Raw genomic sequence first — 17,786 nt, forward strand, 5'->3', positions numbered from 1 at the left:
GGAATGCAAATAGGAGTCATGCGCTAATTTCTAAAGTACAAAAAACTAAGTACAACGTGCTTCTTTAAGGATTACTGAATATGACTGGCCATCTAACCCCTCTCTTCTTTTCTACCTGTTTTACTCCAGTCATCTGTGATGTCTGTCTGTTTTGCCCGCTTTCACCCAAACCTGGTTGTTGGTGGAACATACTCTGGCCAAATCGTGTTGTGGGATAATCGCAGTCACAGGCGGACTCCAGTTCAGAGAACTCCTTTATCTGCTGCTGCTCACACGGTAAGGCTAAAAATCACCTCATCCTTTCCTTAGAGGAATTAGTCAGCAGGGAAGGGGGGATATCTACTTGTGTCTATAATGCTGGTAGCCACACAGATGCAAAGAGAATTTTGGCCCTTGAAGGGAAAAAAATAAATTAGGAGATGTACAATCACCTACTGAGTTAAGCCATCACACTTCACATGGTCAGGTCAGGAGATTATCCTCCTTTCCAAGGAAGAGGGCAGGAGCAGTTACAACACTTGAGTGAGACCCCTGTGTGCCACCACAGTGGCACTGTGAGTATTGCTCTCCATTGCCTGTGCGAGAGAGCCAGGTTACTACAGGGACTGTGTGTTTGTCAGTCCAGCACGACAGACAATTTGAATCATTTATTATTCTCTATTTGTACAAGAGTTTGTCTCTTGAAACAGGTTAGGCACCCACAGTGATCTAACTGAGTCTGGCAAGTTGTGCCTTTGAAGATTGTGAGGCAGTTTGCTTCTGTTTTCCAGTAGAGAAATACATAAATCTCCTATTCCAGACAGGACCATAGGGCAGAGCTTGCACAGCGAGGGGCAGTTTGTTTCAACAGAGTGACATGGAAGTGCATTTTGCCAACACACAAACATATCTGCAGATAGAGTGATGATGGCACAGGCAGGACTCTGGTGATGTTTGGGAGGTAAACAGGCAGAGCAGTACAAAATGCTTGAGAAGGAAGAGTTTCGCCACGGTAAAAAGATTGTATCTGTAGTAGAAGATGCTCTTACACTGCAAAATACCCATATTGTGCTGGAGAAAGAGAAAAGTCTAGATGGCCTACTAAAGTGTCCTCAACCTACTGTACTGCTGAGCTCCAGTCCATCCTGCCCTGAGGTGCTGAGCATCCTTGAGCTCTCTTCTTTGAGAGTTTGGACTCCGACAATTTGTATGAGCTGGAAGGTTTACTCTGTGTATGGTAAACGTATCTCATCTTGGGACCGGCCTTGGGACCATACCTGAGTGGGAAGTGGAAAAAAAAACATAAGCTGAAAAGAGGAAAAAAATGTAATTATATAAGAATATGGTAAAATATGCAAGATTTCCTGAAACATAAGAAACTGAACTACACAAAGCAGTCCGAAAGATAATAATCTTGTTCTAGCAGAAAGGAGGATCAGACAAAGTGATAGATCTTTTGCACCTCCAGCTTCTGCAGTTGTGTGATTCTTATCTTTGGAATTTGCAGATCAAGGTTCAGCTTTTACTTGACTGTGACAACATAATCCCTGGAGTTAAAAGACAATGTCTAAAAGCCATGTCATATGAATTAAAGCAAAAGATTTGATGTGGGGCCAGTATTATGATGGCATGCCTCTCATATTAAAAAATGACAGGTGTGCACAGACATGCTTAGTGGGCCAGGCGGTACAAATATTTTTCCCTAAATTTCCACTATCATGAATGTTGATGTAATAAGCTAATGATCTGTGCCATGGGTTGCAACTTCAACATTGCTTTTCATTTCCCTAATGTTTTTGCTCATTTTATCACCAGTAATGGTGTTCAATCTCCATGAAAGGAAATAGTCTCTCCTGGAAGTGCAATTTAGAGATGTAGTAGACCAGAAAACTAATGGCAAGAAACTGACTATCACTGAAAATTGAACAACTGGGACTCAAAATCTAGTGGAAAAGAAAAGATTAATGGGAAGTAATTTGTTTACACTCAAAAATGTCTAAGACAAAATTGTACCTCCTGGAATTATGTATTAAAATGGGTTTATTATTGCAATAGGACAATATGTGATGTTTTGTTTCTGACAAATAAAAATAAATTACTTTCTGTTGTGGATGCACACTTTATGTGCAGTCGTGGATTAGTATAAATAAGTGTTTATACAGTATAACATGAGGAAGCATGATGTTTGTAAGGAGTGATCAGATTTTACAAGAAAAGAGTGCTTACTTTATGTTCATATATAGAAATCACTTACATAGACTGCAAATGAAGTCTTGGTTGCAAAAGGCTGGCTTGAATCCTAGCTACCAAGTAAAAGGATTAAATTAAGACAACTCTGCTGTGGCAATGTTACTTTGTGCACTGCTAGTTAAATGAGTTGAATAGTCAGTTTTTGATTTGTACTTATGCCAGATGTGAAAATTTTGATTTTTCTCTTTTCTTTCTCTCACTTTGTTCATTTGAAACAGATAGGTACGGTGCTATCTCTGACTTAAACCTTTCTGCAGTTTAGTCTCACTGACTGCTGCTTCGATTCACCAGGAAAGAGAATTCTACCCACAGCTTACTCACTAATTTCCTTTCACACCCACCACACATCTGCACTTGGGACAACAGGAAATTTTAATTAGGACAAAACCCTGTTGCATGATGATTTCATTTCCAAAATAAATAAAAGCAAGCTGGCAGCGACCCTTTGAAAGGAAGGAGCCTGTTTAGACTTTCTGTTACATACAGTTGGTTGTCTTTTTCATCCATTCTCCTTAGGTCTTTTCATTTCTGCCGTGAGCTTTATTGTGCATGAAATTGATGGTTGGCAACCTTGATTAAAGCCAGACCTGGCACACAGAGGTGCTGCTGGAATGACATGGCTCGCTTTCTGCCTTCCCCCTAAATATTCGAGCTGCAACGCTGGTTGCATTAGCTCCCTCCCACCCCTTCTGTCCCCACTGGCCTTCTGGAGGTCAAACATCCATTAAGAAACAGGACTGTGCTAATTTCACACATCAGTATGCACTAATCATATTAAGCACCGTGGTAATTAGCTCACCACTAGTCCGTCGTAGGAGTGGAATAACATGAGATGCATGAGAGGAACAATTTGGGGTCCCGTGGATGATCTGATGTCCATTTGATGGTCTGGGGGAAACCAGCTCCATAACAATCCTGAGAGAGAGAAAAACCAGTATTTAGAGTGGAGCTTGTGATGATTTAGCACTCTCTGGTGTGTACAGGTGATGTCCGAGCAAAGGCACCATTTCAGGAGCAGTGGCCAACGAGTCCATCTTCAGCACATGCACACACTCACTGTGCATTCAGATGTGCCCTTTCTGCACTTAGAGGAAGGGACATTTACTGGGCCCGCTCTGACATCGAACCTGGCCGCTGGCCAGTGCTTTGAAGATTTCTGCCTTTCATTACTAGCTGCGGAGGTGACCAGCATCAAGGAATTTTAAATAAGTGCTAGTTCTGTCATTCATTTCTGTAGGACCAAACGCTAGGTTTCAACCCTACATGGAGTTCCCTTAAAAGCTACGTAGGGATCTATTGTAAGTTTGGTCCCAATTTTCTTTAAATAAGGAAAATATTAATGAAAAGCTTTTTTTTTTTTTTTTTTTTTTTTTTTTTCTTGGAGACAGAAATCTTCTATTGACCTGCACAAGAGGCAGAGCATCACAGTTTTTCTTTGGTGTGTATGTCTTACCCTTAATTCATCACTATCACTTGTACTGGTCAAAGGAAATTAAATTTCATTGTTCAGTCTGATTGATTATTCACTGTGGAGATGGCTGAACTTGGACCATCCCTCATATGTCACCATCAGATATCAGATGACACTTTAGGCTCAAAACGTTACCAGGTTTCTTGGAAAATGAACAGACCAAGTTTCATTATTGCATGCTAAGCGGAATTCAGCCTCTGTGGACCAACAATGTGACGAACCAGGTGTAATACCCCAAATTTAGCCACTCTACATTTGTAATGACAGGTCTAAAAAAAAGTTATATTGGCCAATACTGGAGAATGCTGATGGACTAGTTCACATTTTTCTGTGGAAGTACATTTGCAAATATTTAGCACGCAAGCCAAATTCTGGAAAAGTTCAAGTTTTACACAGCTGCTTTCTACAATAAAGTTTTCATTTTGATTCCATTTGGACAATTTGCCTTTTTCTGCCAGTTATTTTCAATGTCAGAAGCCATCAGCAGAATAATACACGTCCCTGTGGGTGAAATCTCATCCACATAATTCAGTATTTTCACAGCATTACTCAGCTGAGTTGTTTTATGGTGAAGAAAATGAAACTTTGAAAACGTTTCCACCTCCATAACATGCCTAAAAATTAAATTAAAAAAAAAAAATTAAATTTGTATCTCATGAAAGCTGAGTCCTGTGTTTTCTAGGCATTATGTGACTACTTAATCATTCTTTACAATGACATAAGAAATAGTAAAAATGTGTTGTTGAAGATGTGAGAATGTCTCTCTGATTTCCAGTGTTAATGTGTTTCCAGCACCCCGTGTATTGTGTCAATGTAGTCGGAACACAGAACGCACACAATCTCATTACCGTCTCCACGGATGGCAAAATGTGCTCCTGGAGCCTGGACATGCTCTCAACTCCACAGGTGGGTTTGTTTTCACCTATACAGGAAAAAAAGCAGCTTCGGTAGAGCAGGATACCTGCTTAATGGAACATAGCTCCTAAAAGCCAAACCTCACATCCTATACAAACTAAAACCAATGGATGCACTTGAAAGAGTACAGCTTGCTTCCAGCAGTCTCTGCTAAGAGCCAAAACCCATTTCCTTTACCACAAATCATGTAATTATTGTAATACGTTAATACATAGGTCAGTTTCAAGTGAAAATGAAATAATCCGTTTTAAAGCACAGTAATTACAGAAGTCGCCTGTGGTATAAATTGTACTTACTCTACAGCATTGTTTAACAAATATGGACTAGATTGCACTGCTGCTGAACATACCCTAGGCATTCATTTCCAAGGCACAAAAGTCAGAAAGCTTAGTTTGTTGCCTGCTTTCAGTAGCCAAAGGAAAAAACAATGCAAATCAAAAGTTTCAGAGCTAACTCCCCCCTCTGGAATGTTTATTGCTATTGTCTACCTCCCCTCCCCTCTCCCCTTTGTATCAGAAATGAAAGGAAATCCAAGAAAATTGTCCAAACCACTGGTGATTATAATAATGGAAACTAAACAAAGAATCTGATGCTGAAAATGCTCTATGGAAATCATCTTTAAAGTGTTATCTTTTGGAGTAGTACATTTTCTGTTCCAACCCATCATTCATTTTTTACTTCCTTTTTCTTAGAAAAAAAATATTTTATTGCTGTTTTTATTAAACATCGTAGGATCTGATCTTGTTTCAAAATGCTGAGTAGAAACTCCTTTTAATGATTCCATTAATCATGCATTAATGTGCAATTACTCTTGTGTTATTTGCTTTTCAGTGTTGACACAGAATGTGGGACTCCTCTCTCCTACCCTCATCTGTTTCAAGGTCCATGTCAGGTCCAAGCTAGTCATTTGAGTTCCTTTTACAGTTAATGCAAAGAGAGACTAGGCACTTACAGAGGACAGTTCCTCCCATCCCAGTGTGAAATACCATTTTAGATATTCTGGGTTACAGAACTGTCATATTTGAGACTGTAAGTTGGTTCTGGAAGTCATCCCATCTAATCAACTACTCAGAGGCCAACTTCAAAGTTAGATCTTGTTGCTCACGCTCCTCTGAGACAACATTATGGGTCTGGTATTTGTGCCCTGAAACCATGAGAAACCACTGCAATTCTGGAATAAAAGTGGAGGCATCTAAAATGGTCCAGACATCTGTGTTTAGGCACCTGAATCCCTTGCCCCATTTCTCACTTAAACATGGCAAAGCTAAATCCCACCCGTATGTGTTCACTTCCTGGAGCACTAGATTTCGAGTGAGCGATTTGTGAACATCTCAGTTCCAGAGCTTCATCACTCAGATGGAATTTCCCAGATCCAAAACTGGCTTTCAGCAAGGCTGGGAACACACCCCGCATTACGCTGAAATCTGGTGCATGGCTCATGGTGATCTTGAAAAGCAAGGCCTGGGACTTGACGTCAAGCTATATGCCATAGCTTTAAACTGGGAGGAGTAGAGTGTTGCTGATTTGTGTCAGTATGAAACTTTCCAAAGACACAGATCCAGAGAACTCATGTACAGCCACCATGTAGGCACTGGGAGGAGAGAGTCCACCACAGTATCTGGACGTATCTAAAGAGACACTAAATGATGACCTCACCCCAGAAGATTTTTGCAGAGATATACGGCCCGCAGGTGCTCTGCGAATGCATTTTCCACATCTTATTTTGCCTTTTTAATAGAAGCAAGTATATTTGAAAGAAAAATATAAATCAAGCAAGAGTTTCTCTATGGATTTGCAGCCCTCCCCTCCCACAGGGACACCCACTTTCTTTAGCTACAGCAAAAATCCCTTCTGATAAAAATGCTGCAGTCTTTACTGCGAGAAGAGTAGCAGGCTAGGCATTTTAAACATAGAAAACATACGCACTTAAATAGCTGCAAATGAAAATTGGTAAATCATCCAGCCCCTTTGTGGATTCTTGGGTTACACCATTTAGGCTGCACAACCAAAAAGCTTAGGGTTGTGCAAAAATCTGCTCAAAGCAGACAGACACATCTTGCAACAGCCGCAAACTGCTCACGCTGGTTGTACTTGCAATAGCAAAACGGGCATACTGATTTACTTTGAAATATAGCTAGAAAAAAAAAAAAAAAAAAAAGATATGCTTTCTGGTTTGTAGCTTGATGCTGGGTTCTAGAGAATGTTTGTGGTTACCTCAGAAAATCTCTGAAAAACAATGCTTAGAGTGGCAGGAGTGACATGACCCCAGCTTTTTAATGCTGTTCTGCAAAGTGACAGATGTCACTGATAAACGCTTCAGGTGCACATGACATTACATGTGTTTCCTGAAAAACAACTGATTTCAGAAATGTTTGTAAATAGAAGGGTATTGCATTTTTTATTAGAGCCTGGGGCTGGCAAGTATAACCATTAAGGTATTATCTTTAGTTTCTGCACCATTACATTGTAAATTCTCACCTGTCATCTCTGCCTGATTTACGATGATGTAGCAAAGACCAGTGCATTGCAGCTGCTCTGAAACACATGACAGACAGCGGCAGGGATGGCAGGAGCACTGCATCCTCGTTTGAGACATTGCATTTTCTTGCCACGTCCTGTGCAGAAACCAAAATCGTGTGACTGGGTCAGACAATTCCTTCTTCCCTTCCTGCTGCTCTGCATAACATTTAGAACTGAATTAGAAAAATAAATAAATAATGGAAAAAAACAGCCAAAGAAAGTGAGAGCTGTGGAATAATAATGAATAATGGAATAATGCCTTGTTTTGATAGGAGAGCATGGAGCTGGTGTACAACAAGTCCAAACCGGTGGCGGTTACAGGAATGGCCTTCCCAACCGGAGATGTCAATAACTTCGTTGTTGGCAGTGAAGAGGGAACAGTCTACACGGCCTGCCGGCATGGAAGGTGACGTTCAGCATTTTCTCCTTCTGTGATACTGTCTGTCTGTGCTGGTGTGAGGTAGCCAAGTGTGTGTGGAGAGCGTTTAGATGTTTTTTCTCTTGGATCAACAGGATCTGTGCTGCTCTGCTCTGCAGCAGAGGGATGGGAGCTGCCCAACTTCACGCGTTGGTGTCACGGCTGTTTACACGGGGTGCTTGCCCCAGGCTCCTTTTGTAGTCAGTGGGGAGCAATAACTGCTGGGAAGGTCTGATTTCTCTCACCTTTTTCAGACATCCACTTGAAGCAGAGATGACTGGCACCTCCGAAATGCCTCCTTCTCAGCCGCGATTATAACGGAAGTCTAGACAGGTGGCTCAGGTGTAGCTGTCTCAGTCTGGGCAAGTTGAATCAGGCCCTAAGAGACAGTTTTGTTGCGGGGTAATCAGGCCTAAACCACTTGTGAGAGATGGTAATCCACTTTATTTTTTACCGTCCTCGGCTTCATCTTTGGTCTCCACAGGCAGACAGCAGAGAAAAGCCACCATGGGCATGTATGTCTGTGTGTGAGAAGCAGAGCACGGTACTTGGGGCCTAATACATGGCCACCTGTGGAGCCGGACCAGAGACCGAGCTCTCGGCGGGCAGTTTGGAGATGCCCAATGCCCACCCTCTCCTGGAGGGCAAGACAAGGACAGTATCCCATCATCTGGCTGCAGTCAGAGCTGTTTTATTTGTCAGACCTAGCCTCAGCTTGCCATGCAGACACATGAGCTCGGGCAGACCCTCTCCCAGGACTGATATGCTGTGCTCCCTCACACAGCATAGTTGTTTCATGCTACAGTGAGTCAAAAGTCTGCACTTGTCCCTGAAAATCCTCCCCAATGGAGGCAAGCCAGAGAAAAACACACCAGGACAGAGCTAGTCTGCCTGCCCAGGCCAGCACTGAGGCCAGCAGTGAATATGGAGCAAGCAGTGCTGCTCCAATTTTCCTGGGCATGCCTCACTCTTCAGGTGTGTGGTTGACTGTAACCTGTCCTGGGGGTCTAACTACAACCCTGAATGACTGAACTGCTCTTTCTCAGGCCCTTGAATTTGTATGCATGATGTTTGTTGTTTTTTTTTCTTGTCTGACTACACCAAGGAGGAGGCTGTTAGGATCGTTGTTTCCCAGGGCATCCTTTTAACTCAGACACAAATTTTACCTCAGTGTTGTTCAGGAGGGTTCAGCCTTACAGTATTTTTGTTCCTCTGCCCTAAATTTCTGAAGATAACATGTCTGATTTGCCCAGGCAGGCCATTAATACAAGACTTGAAACAATGACCTGGGAAAATCTTAGTCTCTCAAAGATTTTCTAGTAACATTTGGAACGATAGCTGAAATACTGTTTTTCAAAGTATAGATACATCTCCTAATGACAAGGATCTGAGTGCTTTGCTGTTCAGCACTGATCTTCTCTCTGCTTCTAAGGTGCAAATCCACGTTCATAATTTAAACAAGTTCCTTATTTTGCACCCTGTAAACTTTTTAAGGCTGCAGTTAAGAGCAAGAGACTCTCACCACAGGCCGCTGCAGAGATCAATTCCTTCTGTTCACTGCAACGATCTGCAGGATGCTTGTGTGCTCTCGTAGCTTCTGGTAGCAGTTTCATCCTCTGGGACACTTGAGTGGCTTCTGTAAAGAACAGACTTTTTCACTGATAGATTTAAAGCTGACCCCTCACTTCTGTAGTTTGCAATACTTTTTGAATTCCTGTTTTATCATAGTCCCCGTTTTGGTTGACCAAATAGGCATTGACAGTGGTTTAAACAGTGGTTTAAGATTGTAAGGCTTCTATTACAAGTTCCTAAAGTTGTACAATCACAGTTTTACATATGTGTTCTTCAAAATATTTTTTATATTAACGTGTGTTTTTTTTTTCTTTAGCCTACTGACAGTATTGCAATATCATGTCTATTTAGGCATTACACTGGTAGGCTGTGTGGTGGCTGATGGTTTGAATTAGTCTTGGGCTGCTGGGATAAATGAAGCATGCCCAAGGGCATTTCTCACTTCTGATCTTTCAAAGGTGCCTGGTTTGTTCCTCACAAGAGGAGGAAGGTGTCAGATCCTCTTGTTATTCCACCTTTTTAGCAAACCTTCTGCTGACCATCAAAGAACACGCTCTTAGTCTGTCCCCGCCTGTCTTCCCTAAAGCTTTTTGCTGTCATCCCCATTTTGTTTCCAGAGGCCCATGTGTTCCTCAGCACAGCACAGCAGAGAGCTGTGGTATTCTGGAAAAAGGGGTGTCAACGCCTCGCAGATACGTGCGGTGCGCCTGGTGCTTGAGAAGTTCTCATCTCACCAAGTGCATGGCAGGCCGATGGGGATGAAACAAGACAAGTTTTGTACTGAGCACCTCAGGCACACACGCTAGCAGCATATACTTACTGCATGGGCTCCAGGGGGACCAAGGGAGGCCACACGCCCATGGTCAACAGGAGAGTCTGGGGACACCACGCTGGTGGTGCTGATGATGGGGCGAGGGACTGGCCTCCCTCAGGGCAGCTCTTCAGCTCTGGGGCCTCTGTATTCAGGCTGGCAGCCTTGTAAGAGCTGTGGCTATTTTTAAAGCCTTTTCTTCCCTTGGCAATTTTTGTATAATCATGTAATTAAATAGGTAGTTTCATCACTTCCCTCTCTGTGTACAGTGTGAGACGGAAGTGACAACCGATTTGGCATCATTTGCTTACAGGAATGACAAAATTGCATGTGTACATAGAGTTGTACTTTTTCTTCCTAAGGACTATTCTAGCCTCATGCTGGTGCAATGCACATCTTCCCATGTTCAAGTTAATGACTGTGATCCCTTATCATGCGAATAGTTCCTTCATATTTTGTGAAAAGGGATTTGCTTCCTAGTGACTTGACTGACTGCTGTGCAAAGTTATTTTAGATATTTAAGAGAAAAAGAACTGCAAATTATAAGTCATTAACATATTTGCATTTTTATTTTAATGGTTATTCCTTGTAATAATGGTATACTTAGATGTATAAGCTGTAGTTTAATTATAATTTCTAATTATTTTATAATTATACATAAATGATATTTCATGCTATAGTAGTAGGCAGTGTACGTAAAAGTCAGTAATGCAAGTCTTGAGAAGTGAAGGGAAAATATCTCCCTGGGCTGGATCCTGAGTATTAATTGTGCCCACAGCAGTAAGCCTCTGCAGGCAAAGGCCTTAGCGAAAGGAGAGAGCTCTATATATTAAATGGAGCTTTAAAAGGAACAAAACAAAATGATCTTAAAAAAAAAAAAAAAAAAAAAAAAAAAAAAAACAGATGTTAACTCACTTTGAATGAAAATGTCTCTTCCTCCTGCAGTAAAGCTGGCATTGGTGAAATTTTTGAAGGCCACCAAGGACCTGTCACAGGAATCAATTGTCACATGGCAGTGGGCCCAATTGACTTCTCCCATCTCTTTGTCACATCTTCATTTGACTGGACGGTGAAGTTGTGGACCACAAAGGTAAGAAAATAAAACCGGGATGTGAGGGGTAATAGTACTTGTGCAAATGCCGTTGTCAGAAATGTTCCAACTGAAATTCATTCACTGAAAGTGTGCTTAGGAAAGGCGTAGTGATATGACTGTAAGTGAAATGCATACCCAGTGTAACTATGTCAACCATGTTTGCCTGGAGCCTACCCTATAAAGGTAGTTTCAGCTGGCTTCAGTATTAACCCTAGTACTGAGCAATTTCACTAGGGAAGGAGATTAGGATGCCTTGTAGTGGCAGTCATCAAACAATCCATCCAGCACACCTTGTGCAGGCTAAATTGCCAGACTAATACTGTGCACTGTGACAGTGCAGCAGCAGGAGCATTTTCTTCTGATGAAGCAACAGGGGAGGCACACGTACGGCTTAATGCAATCAATATCCATCATGACATTCATTGCTGTAGGAGGTTTTCATAGCCAGAAAGTATAAATCGTCCCAATGACATTAGACACTGATGGCTGGAAGCCGGGAGGAAATACACACTGGAAGTTACATTCATGACCTCCATCAGTCTGTTACTGACTGCTCTGTGGATGCGGCCACACAACCTTTTACAGGGAGAGCACTGCGAACAATGGAAATGAAGCTTTGAATACCCACACCCCACAGAAGTGTATGAATATAGACTAATGGCAGAGGGAATAAAAACTGCAGGACAGATTAAACAGGCCAACCTCTTTCGTTGTGCTAGGTGAAATACAAGAAGTAAAATTCTAAATATCTAAGTCATCATATTTATTCATATTTTTTCTTTCCTGAGTACATGCTATTAGTTTCTCAGCGGTGTTTGCTGTATTTTTTCCATTTTTAATAGTTATTTTTGTCGTACGCCAGAGTAGAGAATTGCATTTAAAATGCCAGGCTTTTGTCTTCATCATGTTTTCATGTCTGTGTTTGGTTCACATCTTGAGCTGCACCCAACAGATTTCCAGCTTTGGAAGTTGACCCCAGCCAGGAAATATCTCAGCGTGTGTTCCCCAAAGACATCAGGTCCTGGAGATGCTGGGACAGATGCTCAGCAAATGTAAATACAGAAGTGATCAGAGAGGGCCATGTGACAGCCTTGTGCTGAAAGCAGAAGCACTGTTATCTAGATAATAACTTGAATTAGCCTCTGTAGTAGGTTCATAATGCATTTGTTAATGGTCTGATCCAATGCACATGCTAATTAACAGGTATCTTTGCCTGATGAGCAATGACCATAGCTGACAGTTTCCTTTGAGTGTTACATTTTAGCAAGTTTGTAAGGAGGAAGGTGCATGATTTACCTAATTTGTACTATATACATCAGTGGACCCAGCCTCAACCAATGCAGAAGTGGTCCTGGGGGATGGTCATGGGTGGTAAATATTGGAAAGGGCTGCAGGATAACCCTGTGATAGAGAGCTGGCTGGGGCTGGTGAGGCTTTTTGGTGTCTGAGACAAGGGAGTGCTGGGCAGGGGTAATTGGGGGCAAGGGAACATCAGATAGCTGAAGCTGAAGCTAAGTAAGGTGAAAAAAAAATCTGGGAAGACTTTGTGGAAGATGAGAGGCTGGTACTGAAATACCTGTACTCCAAATGTACATGCCCAGAAAAGTCTATGATGAATATCAAAGCCATAGCTTGAGGCTGAATATGTCAATAAGGATCTCATCCATCTGTCGTTTAAATGAAATTATATTAAGGAGTAAGAAGGCATGTTGTTGTTTTTTTTTTATTATTCTGAACTCCTGGGATGTCAGAAGTTAGTGGTAACACTAACACAGCATATTTTGGACACAAAGACGCTGCAGTTAGCAGTACAGAGTTATCCTTGTGGAAGAGTGCAGTGCCAAAATGGCTGGGTCAGATGCTGTTCAATACAGTCAGTTTTCAAAGAACCAAACCATTTAAATTTCTAATACCTATCAGGCTGTGGCTCATCTGGCAAGAGGGACTTCCTGAGAAAGCTGCTTGACCTTGCTGATGTGAGCAGGAACGGGCATGTGACACACCACAGCACCATTGAGCTGGAAGCAGTGTTATTGCTGTAGTGGATCCGCTGCTCGCTTCTGGAGCAGGTTTGAGCAGCAGCAGCTCCAGGCTGCAGCACTGCTAGCCACTGCCCTTTGAAGATATACTCTGAGGCACTAGGCAAGTTCTTGCAATGTGATGAATGTTTTCTTCTTCTTCCAGTCTGACTCCTGCAGAAATTTCTTTCCACACTATCTCTTGGCTGGAGTGAGTTAGGGCTCTCTCCATTCCATTTCCACAGTCAGGGGCCAGTTGATCAGTGGACTTTGAATAAATCCATTGGCACATTTGATTATGAAAAAAATAGTGGATTACTATGAAGCTTTTGAGTATTACTCCTGGTTTATAAGACCTTACTCAAATTGTTTTATTCCTTTGGTTTCTTATTTGTAAACTTAATCTCTCTATCAACATCCAAAGCCATGCTGCCTTCCGGCTTCTACCGGTGTTGTCTACTTAATCCTGTGCACATTATCCTCTTTGGTCATGAAATTCAATTCCTTTCTGTTTCACAGGTTCAGAGTCAATGTCCAATTGTAAAGTGAACCATAAAAGCTCTGTGTTTATATTGTCTATTGATGTGGTGTAGCACCCTGGGGTGCTTACAAGAAAGGCACTTTCATAGCAGGCATTTGACTGATGGATTGAAAGCCCTGTCTCCCTTAAAAACTCTGGATTGACATTTTATAATCTGTTTTTGCAGTTAACACATTTTCCATCCCAACTGCAGTTCAACGAGCTGACTGCGAATAAGGTTTTCCCTAACGGAAGAATGAAGGTTTCGCAGATAACACTAATAAAAGGTTCCTCTTATCACCCGTCATATTAGCCAATAATTAGATCCTTGGGTAAACAGTAAGCAACCAGAAGCAGTAGGAAAAGAAAAGTAATTTGCAAAGATAGTCACTTGATAGCCAGGGCATTACCTGGTTCCTGCTGAAGTCAATAGGGCTTTCAGCTTGAAATCGTGCTGTACTACGTCAGTGAGTCTGGGATGCAGAGCTGGCAAAGGAAAGTCCTGATGTGAAGTGTCTGTGGAGCTCTGCCCCTAATTAGGTATCGTTTGTACAACGCTTTGAAGAGGTAAAGTGCTAAGTGGAAATGCTAAGTGTTGCTAATTAATTAAGCACTAATCCTCATGAACAAATAGCATGAGGTTAAATAATGAAATGTAAGTATTGTTATTATTGCAGCAATTGCTGTGTGGAGTGGGGATTTTTAGATATTGTGTCAAGGGACAGAAGCTAGCTTGGAATTGTTAAAGCATAGCAAAACAAGCTAGTTTCAGCTAATGCCTAGAAAATGGCTTGTTTGCTGCTGAGGGAGTTAATAAAGGTCTGGGTAAAGAGGTGGATTTTGTTATTTTTTTTCATCCTTCACATATCTCGTTTATCTTTTATCCTTCTGTTGAGGATAGGTGCTAATGACTGAGTGTTTCCCCTAATGCATCTAATATCTAAGTCATACTCAGGTGGGCAGCTGCCTAGAAGAGAGACTGGAGTAACAGTAGCAGCATTGCTGTCTCCCCCTCCATGCTTATCTCCCTCCTGCCCAATGTTAAGGAACGGTGGTGAGTGTCATACTCAGAGGGAGGGATGGGGATGAGCAGACTGGTAGTAGGACCACTGCAAAACCATCAGCAAGGACTAAGTAAGCCAGAGGACGTGTGCCTTCAGCAATAGACTATTTTGTGTCCATGCTCAGCTTTCCCTTACTAGCATATGCATCAGTGGTAGCTCCTTCTTCCTGGTCCCCCTCCTGTTCTTTTCTTCTTCTCTTTCTTGTGCTGTTTTCTTTTGGTGTCTGCAGTCCATTGTAATATTTGAGAAACCACATTTTAAAGAGAAAAATTCGCCTTTCCAGTCTATGTGCCTTATGTACATTTCTGTACCTTCAATATCTTATCTGTTCACTCGTTATCTTGGTATGAATCAGTCCTGCCAATTCTTGAAGTAAAGGATTTTGCCTTGAACTTTCATACCTTCCTACCAGCATAAGACTTCAAACTCCATTTGAGTCTACAGGTTAAACATGATCTCCTTGGAGGTCAAGCCTTCTGCTAGAACAAAAAGAAGCACATGTGGTGCTGTTGTCAAAGACTAGTAGGAACTTTAGCTATGTTCCCCAAACCCTTCCCCAAAAAGCCTGGCTGATAGGAACTGATAGGAACAACTTGATAGGACTTACTGTGATGAAAAATGGTATCGCAAAATGAATCAGAGCATTACGTGATTGTGTGGATTAGTCACCAAGAGAACAATTCACTCACAAATAGGCAATTTTTAAAGTTTACAGGGTCAGGTTGTCACTTTTTGAAGATTAATAAGTTACTATTTTTTACAGTACAAATGCCATGTATCAAAATACCTGGTTACTGGCTCAGATGTTTTCTTGTATAATTTCAATCACGTTAAGTGGGTGAGTGAGAGACTCTTGTGTTACAGATAGCATTGCCTGCAGTTAAAGATCCATGTAGAGATATACTCAAATACTATTCACAATAAAAGGACAGTAGACTTAGTGAACTATTGCAACAGTTTGGTGAATTCTTCCTCGTGAAAATTGTTCTTACCTCTTATTGGAAGTGATGGGATTAATGACTTAATGTAGTGAAGGCCATGGCGGCTAATTAGAGTTGATCATTGATTAGAGAAACTACCATTAGTGGTTAATAGGACAGAGTTTTCCCCTGTCTTACAGAAGACGTTCCTCTTCCAGTGAATGTGCAATTATTTATGAAGAGCTCCACAACAAGAGCATCCTGTAAGCCCGTGGTTTGGGCACCGAGCCATGCTGCAAAGGACTGCCTGAGTAAGACTTGAACATGTGTCTTCCCTAAGGGGAGGAAATGCTGTGATGATCTTGCCATTTTGCTCAGAGCTGCATCTCGGGTCTATGAACAACTATGGATTTGATGAAAGCAGGATCTTCTTGGAGTAGAGCTTTGATTTTAATGTGCTGACACTTCCTGATGAAAACCAGTTTTGTCCACTTGGGGCCAGCCCTGCTTCTCCAGTTTGTGACAGGATCAGACTGGTCTCTGGAGTGGTGAAATGCAGAGGTTTCATAAAGGATCTCTCTGAGGCCTTGAAGTGGGTGCTGCTAGGTGGAACTGCACAGGGGAGTTGGGGGAGGGTGGAAGTGTGTGGTTGAATAGCACTCGTATGTGATGAGATCCTCAATTCGTAATTTTTGCTTGATCCAACACAAAAATATTTTGGGGCATTATTTCAGGCATTATTCACGTACCTTATCTTGTATACTCTTAAGTAGTTTTGATCTGGATTGAGTAAAAAACAGTCTTGAACCTGTTCATTCTTGACATTATTTTCTAAGCTTTCCTAAATTTGTTGGGCCACATTCAGTCTTCTTATATTAGCACAAAATAGTAACTTATTAATCTTCAAAAAGTGACAACCTGACCCTGTAAACTTTAAAAATTGCCTTTTTGTGAGTGAATTGTTCTCTTGGTTACAAACGACTACAGGTCAATGACTAATGGACTTTAGATCTGTCTTACTGCATATTGGAAGTTGGATCCTCTTGGATCCTTTAATATTTTGGACATCTGTCCTTTGGTTTCTTACACAGCTGAATCCGAATGCAATCTCAATCTGTCTCTGGTACCATGGTGGGTTGGTCATCTTACAAGGGCTCAAAGAGTTTAGGGCGGCATAAGAAATAACATCAAGAGGAAAATGATGAAAAGAAAAAATATACGGTGAGGGAGACCAAAACTTTATTTAGTCCATTGTTGGAGCACATAGACTGAATATGGACTGCCCTCCCTATTTTCTTCTCTCCCTCTCTCCCATTTGTTTTGGTGGGGATCAAATGTCCAGCTCAATGGACTACTTAACCCTTCTTATTTCGGATACCTGGCTGGAACATCCCCCCCTGGCTGGATTACAACATGGAGCTTGTTTGTGAATCTGCTCATAAGGCTATCACTTTCCTTTGACAACACTTACTTTTCCAGCACAAGCTTTTTCTTTTTGATAAAAGCCATTAAAATGACTAATCTGATTAATCACTGTCCAAATGCTAATTTTACCTGATTATAGGGGAAGACAAAGGATGATAAAATAGTATGCTGAATTTCATGGAAATGGTCTCCCTGTGATGTGAGTTCAGAATTTTGAGTTTTGTCCAAAAACAAGGCAATGAATGAATTTGCTTCAGAGCTCACTTTCTGTCAAAAGGCCAAGCTGACTTGGGGAAGAGGGTGGAGTTGCCTGTTCAGACAGGATTTTTTTAGTTTTTGCCCTTTACCTCTGGAGCCAGAGGTCTGGCTCTCATCCAGCTGTACAAAAAAGAAGATTATGGTATTTTCTAGGTAATTTTAAGGAGCAAAACCAAAGTGAAGTCAGGTGGCTTGAAATCAACCCCAAGTTCTTCACATGAAATTTTTCTCATGATTTTGGTTTTCAGTGTAGCCATATTTGAAAAGTGATAGGAAAATATTCCTCAGCTGGCCGACATATTTCATTTACTCATGCCAACCATGCTGCTCCTTTGTGAATCATTTTGTGAAGAATGGCATACGCAGAGAAAAGTAAAAGTCATCTAAAATGCTGAGGCTGTTCCAAAGAATTCACTGGGCTAACCTTTACTTCAGAAAATCCTAAGAGAAATCCAGCCGTAGCCAGTGAAAGCTTTATTTGCAAATGGAAAGTGGAATTTGATTTCAGGAGTCCATATAATCCATACAAAACAGAGTCTTGATTCCTTTTTC

General features: G+C 41.5%; 1 protein-coding gene across 8 annotated transcripts in view; it reads left to right on the forward strand.

Moving 5' to 3' along the window:
• DYNC1I1 (dynein cytoplasmic 1 intermediate chain 1) overlaps positions 1–17,786 on the forward strand; it is a 188,842-nt gene that overhangs the window by 136,378 nt on the left and 34,678 nt on the right. For all 8 annotated transcript variants that reach the window (XM_084510209.1, XM_084510213.1, XM_084510210.1 and 5 more), the window contains 4 exons: positions 130–276; positions 4,493–4,606; positions 7,408–7,541; positions 10,882–11,026. In XM_084510209.1, the coding sequence (XP_084366335.1) occupies positions 130–276; positions 4,493–4,606; positions 7,408–7,541; positions 10,882–11,026 (540 nt within the window). The remainder of the gene's footprint in view (positions 1–129; positions 277–4,492; positions 4,607–7,407; positions 7,542–10,881; positions 11,027–17,786) is intronic.

Source organism: Aythya ferina (assembly GCF_964211825.1).
Source record: "Aythya ferina genome assembly, chromosome: 2".
In the NCBI taxonomy this organism is placed as follows: domain Eukaryota; kingdom Metazoa; phylum Chordata; class Aves; order Anseriformes; family Anatidae; genus Aythya; species Aythya ferina.